General features: G+C 33.0%; 1 protein-coding gene across 2 annotated transcripts in view; it reads right to left on the bottom strand.

The window, feature by feature from the left end:
* Pign (phosphatidylinositol glycan anchor biosynthesis class N) overlaps positions 1-7,767 on the bottom strand; it is a 150,650-nt gene that overhangs the window by 129,675 nt on the left and 13,208 nt on the right. For both annotated transcript variants that reach the window (XM_004638265.3, XM_023723157.1), the window contains exons 2-5: positions 6,958-7,068; positions 5,614-5,845; positions 1,765-1,886; positions 823-921 (exon numbers count right to left, since the gene is read on the bottom strand). In XM_004638265.3, coding sequence (XP_004638322.1) covers positions 823-921; positions 1,765-1,886; positions 5,614-5,834 — 442 coding nt within the window. In that variant the 5' untranslated portion in view covers positions 5,835-5,845; positions 6,958-7,068. The remainder of the gene's footprint in view (positions 1-822; positions 922-1,764; positions 1,887-5,613; positions 5,846-6,957; positions 7,069-7,767) is intronic.

Genomic DNA, 7,767 nt, shown 5'->3' with positions numbered 1-7,767 from the left:
ATTGGGGACACATAGTATTCTTCAAAAGTTCCAATTATAATTATACCCCTGGCTAAGGTTAATGCTACAAAAATCTTTCAATTAAGTGAAATATCCAATCATTGTGCTCCCAGTTTAAAAAAACACTTTTAAGGACATGAAATACATCCAACTGATTTTTTGAAATAATATAAACGAACTTCCTAATCAAGAGTTTTTTAATACATGTTTTTGGACATAAATAAATACAGCAAATCCAAATGTCATTATCACTACTGTGAACTGAATACATGCATCATTTCAATAAATGTCACATTATTGCCATAAAAATATATGGCATAGTGAATAGATTGAAACAGAAATTATAACTATAAATTTTAATGAATATATACTAAATATTTTAGGATTTATGGAAATATAATGAACCAGTCATCAACATAACAAAGCTGGATGTAAGTACTTCATTAACTGTTTCAATAAATTACCTAATTTAATACTAAATATAAGGTACAAATAAATAATTTTATAAAACTCATACATTTACAAACAGGAAGACTGAAGCTCACAGAGGTTGTCTAACATGTTTAAGATTAGAATGTTTTAAAGTGATAGACCCATACACCATTTCCTTCATTCTGAAATATCTGACATGACACTGCCAATTTTTCCAAGCACAGCTGAGGACATATTGCCAATTAATCTGGCATGTCTATCTGTTGTAATGCACATTCCTAGAGATAAAAAATATTTGTCTCAAAGCCAATAAATATAGTATGTATAAAAACTTCGGCATATTGATTCATTCCCTACAATGACTACCGAAATACAATCAATGACTCTTACCTTTGGCAAACATAGGCAAGATATCCGGGCTCCCCCAGCTCCATGTATACTTGCTTTCATTAAAAACAGAATCAAATTCTACAGGATTTTCCTTCCACCCTTCAAGAAATGGAGAAAAAAGCAAGCAGTAACAATAGCAAAACATATATGGTGAAATAAACTCCAAAAGATCTATTTTTTTTTAAAAAAAAGATCTATTTTTCAAGTAGTATAATTAGTTGGTGTTATGATTTGTGTCTAGTTATCCTCCCAAAGCCTCATGCAGTCATTAGGGCAAGCTTCTAGAGTTTGTGATTAACTCATGATCCAATGCTGGGATTATGGGTGTGAGCACTATACCTGCCCTGGGGCAGATAATCTGCATAGAAATTAAGGAAGAAAAAGAGGCTTGCAGCTGCTGTTTGCTCTTTGCTGTTTTTTGCTCTTTGCTGCTCTTTGCTGTTTTTTGCGGCCATGAATGGCTGCTCTCTGCCATGTGTCACTCTGTCTTGGAAACAACAGATTATGAACTGAAACCTCCACTAACTGTGAGCTAAGTAAACCTTTCCTTCTTTATTTTGGGTATTGAGTATTTTGTCTCAGCAAAGAGAGAAGAGTAATTAAGACAGTTGGAGAACAAATATAAAACTAATAACAGACATTGGTATGCATAGTGCATCACTATTTTAAAAACTCACCAAGAGATGACTTATTACTTAGTAAAATATAAAATCACTTTTGCACTCTTGAAAGTAACATCTGGAAAAACACACAACCTTTCAACCATACTCTTTCAAAAGCACAGTCTGATAAAAGACTAAAGCTTAATTCCAGACTCAATAATGCTAAAATATTTGTCAAAAGAATTTCAAAACACATTTTTCAATTTATAATGTAATTAGTGGTAAAAAAAATATTTATATAAAGGTTTCATTGAATTAAACTGTCTTAAGTAGACAATACCTTTGGCAACTGCACTGACATCTTCATAAAACCCAGCTATCAGGGCTACATGCCCTGGCCGAGATTCTGTTGGCACATGTGTATGAGATATACCCCAGCTGCCTTCATGCATTATAATATTCCTAAGAGACAATAATTAATAGTTAACATAGATCCTCATGCTACTTTAGAAAAATAAGAATATTATAGGAAAAATCAAAATCAAAAAGAGTAGGGGAAAGGGATGTAATTCAGAGGGGAAAAACTTGGACAGCACTATAAAATCAAAACAAAAGAGCTAAAACTTAAAGAAGAAAGACAGTACAATAGCATAAATGAAATGGACAAAGAACTACTTAACCACTATACAGCATCATAAGGCAAAATACACCATTGATCCTTTAAGCACAACATACTGAAATGGTTTGTTACACAGATATAACTGCTATTAACATAGCAATATTGTATAATATAGAATATAGTTTACATATCAGTATTAAATTTTATTTGTTATGATGACAATATTGCAGTTATGTAAGAAAAAGTTCTGTTCTTAAGACATAAGTGCTAAAGTGCTTACAGGTAAAATGTCACAATACTTGCCTATAGATTGTTCCGGAACAATTAAAAATAGGCACTTGCCCATGAACACGTGTGTGTGTGTGTGTGTGTGTGTGTGTGTGTGGGCTTGAGGGTATGTATATGTTAACAGAAAATGCAAATATCAAAAAAGTTAAAAATTGTTAAAGTTAAGGTATACAGACATTCATCTTATAATCCTTTTAACTTTAGTATAGTTGAAAATAACCCTTAAAATAAAAAAGGGGAGAAAAATGACCACACTCTTAATTAAGGGTTAAATTACATTCCTAAATTTGAGATTAAAACAGGGAAAATTTTTCTTTTGCTAAAATTCTGATTATTTTAGCAAAGATTATCAAGATTATTAAAGTTATATCACAGTAATTTAAGAAATGAGAAAGAAAATAAAACCAGCAGTGATGCCATACCAAGTAGAATGCCAGCAAAGCAACAAGTTATATAACAGTAAATGCAAAAATAACATCTTTAAGATAAATGCTTGACTCTTACTATGTTATAAAGGAAAATATTTGTAATTACTTATTTAAGTTCTTTTACTATTGATTCACCTTATAAAACCAGCTTTGACAAAATATACATAATAAGTACTTTTAAAACCATTGGATCAAACATTAAATGAAAATTGTGTTAACTTTTTGAGTTTTATACTGAAAACTAGAATAAAACTTGAAGAAGAGGTGGCCAGATAGCTCAGCAGATTAAAGCGCCTCCTTAGGCTGAGCACAACACCAAGGTTCAATCCCTGGTGTGCTATGCTGCCCCGCCCCCAGACTGAAACTGGGCACTATGGTGCACGACTATAATCCCAGAGCTTGGGAGGCTGAAAACAGGAGAATCACTACGAGTTCAATCCACATAGTGAGACACTGTAGACTCCGTAGACCCTGTACTAAATACATTGGGAAAAACAGTACAAAGAAAAGATATAAATTTAAATATTTCTTTTTAAAATCATTAGGGCTTTTTTTTTTTTTTTCAGAAATGAAATCTTTCAAAAAGATTAAGAAGAAAGGCCAGGGAAATAGTTCATCAGCTTAAATGCCTGCCTGGCAAGTGCAAGGTCCTGAGTTCCATCCCCAGGAATGAAATGACCCCTCCCACAAAAAATAAAATAAAATAAAATAAAATAAAATAAAATAAAATAGTTAAGAAGAAAGAAGATTTCTGAAATTGTACACATAGAATGATTTGCAACCCCAGATACATAGAGACCACAGCCTGCAATGTTCCCTTCAATAAGACCCAAAAGATAAAAAAGTATTATCAGGAAAGCTTAACTTTTCCTCAATAACCAGCATATTTTTATCTCAAAAATTCTGGCCTGTTGTTCAGTGGTAGAGTGAGTTCTTAGCATTTGAAAAGCCCTGGGTTCAATTCTCAGCAAAAACAAAGAAAACCTATAACAAACTATATTTGTCTTTTCTTTGGTAATTACGAAATTCACCCAAATATATTATCCAAATATTTTAATTACTTGTAGCAATCTATGTTAAAAATTTTTGTGCACTATACTTAATCCTAGTTTGATCTTATTTTCCAACTAATGTTTCCTTATTAAGTTGCTCATTTATTATGTATTTATCCTCAAGCCACTATAAATTCAACACAGGGCTGGGGATATAGCTCAGAGTTGTAGCATCTGTCCGGCAAGAGTGAGGTTGTAAATTCTATTCCCAGTACCAAACAAGAAAAGAGTGGTAAATATAAATTCAACACAGTACTCAAGATCAATCATTCTTCTAGAAATCAACAAATACTTGTTAATCTGCTATTATGTCTTGTATTTAGATGTCCCCCAAAACCTCATGTGGTCATAGGTGGTGCTTTTTCCGAAGTGTCTGGATCTAGAGTGTGTGACTGATTCACCGTATCGTGTTAGCATTAAGTGTGTAAGCATTAAGGGTTGGTGGTTACTAAATCAGTCCACTGATTGATGTGGCATTGCCCTAGTCCCAGGTATTCTATCTAATGCCCTAGACAGGATATAAAAGGGGCAAAAAAAAGCTGCTCAGGTCATTTGCTTGCTTTGATACTTTCTGCCTACCATGAACAGTTTTTCCTCTGAGATGCCTGTCCACCATTTTACCTTGCCTTGGAACCAGGATAAAACCTCTACAAAACTGTGAGCTAAATAAAATATATCTTTCCTCCTTTATTTTTGGGTGTTGGATATTTTGTCTCAGTAACAGAAAAGTAAGGCACTGTCTCCACGCATTCTAGGAGCTAGAGATAAATGTCATTGTAAGTCTCAGTCTTCATGGAACTTGCACAATGATATTATAAAGAAAATAAAACAGGATAAAGGGATAGAAATTATGATGTAGAGAGAAAGATGAAGGTATAGTATTTTAGATAAATCTCCTCTTAAATTTGATTTCAATCTCTCAAAAATAGCATGAAGGGATTTTGAGGGGCTTGCCATTAATCAGAAAAAGAATAATTATAGAGAAGTCACAAGTCAAGAGAATTAAACATTTCTTTCCAAAGCCAGTTAGTAAAAGCTAAACATACTAAATAGTGATATAGATTATAATTTTAATATTTTATGGTTTTAATACTTTATATTTTCTAAACACTATTGTAAATAGTAACACATTAGTATTTATGCTTGTCATTATTTAAGAAAAAAACAAGCTTTTCTTTTTTTTTAAAGCAAGAGAGAATATTGGCGGAGGCTGGGAAGATGGTAAGTTAAATCCCTGACTGAGCAACTTGTGACCTTGTCTTAAAAGGAAAAATAAGAGGCCAGAGAGATAGCTAAGTAGAATAAGCAATTGCATGGCAAGTGCAAGGTTCAGAGTTCTATCCCCGGTGCCACAAAAAAAAAAAAAAAAAAAAAAAAAAAAACAGGAAAGGAAAAAAATAAAATAAAATGGCCTGAGGATATAGCTCAGCACTCCCTAACTTCAACCACCAGCCCAAAAAGAAAAATAGAAGAGAGAAGAACAGAGAAGAAAATATCAGGGGTTGTGAGCCAGGTTTCAGAAATTATGACAAGTTTGCCAAAGAAGCTAAGGCCACACATTTAACCAGCTTCTCCAATAGTAGAAATAACACCTACAAGGAAATTGGTATAATATATAACACAAAGAAAAATTTGTTAATATAAAACACAAAGAAAAATGTACAAGTACACTTTTCTATTTCTCATCACCTCCACTGTGCCCAATGGTAAACAGTACAATATTTTACTGTTTACTTGAATTTAGAAAAATTTTCTTGACATCTTGTTTCTAAGAGACATTTATATACTAGTGATGTGCTTACCTAATAAATGGTGCTCTTGAGTTTCCATTTTCATCTAATTCATAAAGTGTATCTGCTCTCAGGCCATCGGCAACAAAGAGCACTAATCTTCTTGCTGGAGGAGGTAATGATGTAAACCGAGGAGTCATTCCATGAACCAAAGGAGATGTAAAATAAATGTCAAAGATGGAGGCGAAGAACACAAAATGTACGAATAATCCCAAAGTAAAGAACAGCAGCATATCCAGCGTAACTAATTAATTTTCAAGAAAAACAAAGGGAACAAAATTAAACTGGGATAAATCTTAATGCAATCATATGTCATTTCATATATTTTAATGACTACATATAAATTTAACATATTTTTAAAATGTTATATAAATCACAACTTCACTCTCATTTATGGTGTTAACAAACATTGCTTAATAATTAAAGAGAAATAAAATACATACTAAAATAACCTAAGGAAGAAAAAGTTCAAATATAACAAGTAACTAGGACTAATAAGCTATTTAACATAATTTTTAAAAAATATATTTAGTACAGGGTCTGCAGGGTCTACAGAGTCTCACTATGTAAGTCAGACTCATAATGATCCTCCTGTTTTCATCCTCCCAAGTGCTGGGATTACAGGCGCGTGCCACTATGCCCAGAGTCAGTCACTCTTTCAGCATACTCCAGAGTGAGGCCAGCATTAGCTGAGGCAATAGCAAGTTAAGTGTCATCCATGCTTCAGAACTTTTGCACTCAATAAATAACATTTTATTTTAGTAAAATAAGTACACACTTATTCTGAGTAAATAAAAAACTAAAGTTTTTTATGAGTAACACTAACATCATTCAATAAAAATGCTCTATAATTATGCAGTGGGGTATTAGAGCAACCACCAAAAAGATACTCAAAGATCTAATGAACTTACAAATACTCAAGAAAGAAATCTAAGCAAAATAAAACAATACTGTAAGATAGTATGCTATTAAAGTCCCAAGATCAAACTTTGTCCATAGGAGAATTTTTGGGGTTTATATTTTTTAAAAAATCATTTATTCATTGATTGATTTGGTACACGGTCTCATTACACAGCTCAACTCATAGTGATCCTCCTGTCTCAGCCTCCCCATGGCTGGGATTACAGACACCCACTACCACACCTGGTTCAGTATCCCACACGGGGTGCCTAGGTTCTGGGGCATGCATACTATGTGGTACAGAGATCAAAACTGTGTTCTGCACTTGCTAGGTAGGTGCTTAGACTGTTGAGCTATCTCCCCAGCACAGGACAGTAATTACAGTCTGTAATTTGCTTTTGCTGTTAAATCTCTGTAGATTCAGAAGTTAAAAAAAAAGTTTCAAATTTCTCTTACTTGTAATAGCATTCGTTACAACAGTAATCACGGCTTGAAAACATCAAAAGTTTATTTGAATTAGACACATTCTCCTAGGCTTGAAGAATCATCACATCATGGAAAAATATCCTGTAAAAATAAAAGAAAGACTGGAAAAATATTCATTAAAGACAAATATAACAAACTAGGGATATAGGTCAGTGACACAGTGCCTGCCCGGCAAACATAACATGAGGTCCTAAGTTCGATTCCTGGTATCAAAAAAAAAAAAAAAAAGATAAATACACACAAGAAAGAAACAGAGAGAGAGAGAGAGAGAGAGAGAGAGACAGACAGACAGACAGACAGACAGACAGACACAGAGACAGAGACAATACAGTAAGTGTCAAATTAAGGCCACATTTTTCTGAGAGAACTAAGAATCCACTATTAGTTATCCTGCAAATCACCCATGAATCCACCACCTAGGACAAAAAAACCTGTCAATAGGTCTAGCAACTTTTACTCTATGTACATTTTTACAGGCACCATTTTATTAATATTTTTCTTTTAACATACATTAGCACATCTCAAAAAACAAACTTTTCACAGATCATTTATCCTTACTCCATTGTATGGGAGAATGTTATTTTCCTACTTACTCCTATAGGAATAAGCATAAAAATGTTTCTCTATTTTGCACTATTAAAAGTATCAATGTGATTAATATTTAGTTTTTAATGTGTTAACATATTAGATATTTCATATTCTGTGTTGGATATGCCACTTATGAGTGCAATTTCTGAGTCAAAAGCTATGAGCACCTTCACGGCTTTTGATATACTGAAT

The sequence above is a fragment of the Octodon degus genome, unplaced genomic scaffold (genome assembly GCF_000260255.1).
Source record: "Octodon degus isolate 3935 unplaced genomic scaffold, OctDeg1.0 scaffold00097, whole genome shotgun sequence".
Taxonomy (NCBI): domain Eukaryota; kingdom Metazoa; phylum Chordata; class Mammalia; order Rodentia; family Octodontidae; genus Octodon; species Octodon degus.
Note: the sequence above shows the minus strand (reverse complement) of the source record. Positions and strands in the feature narration are given on the sequence as shown.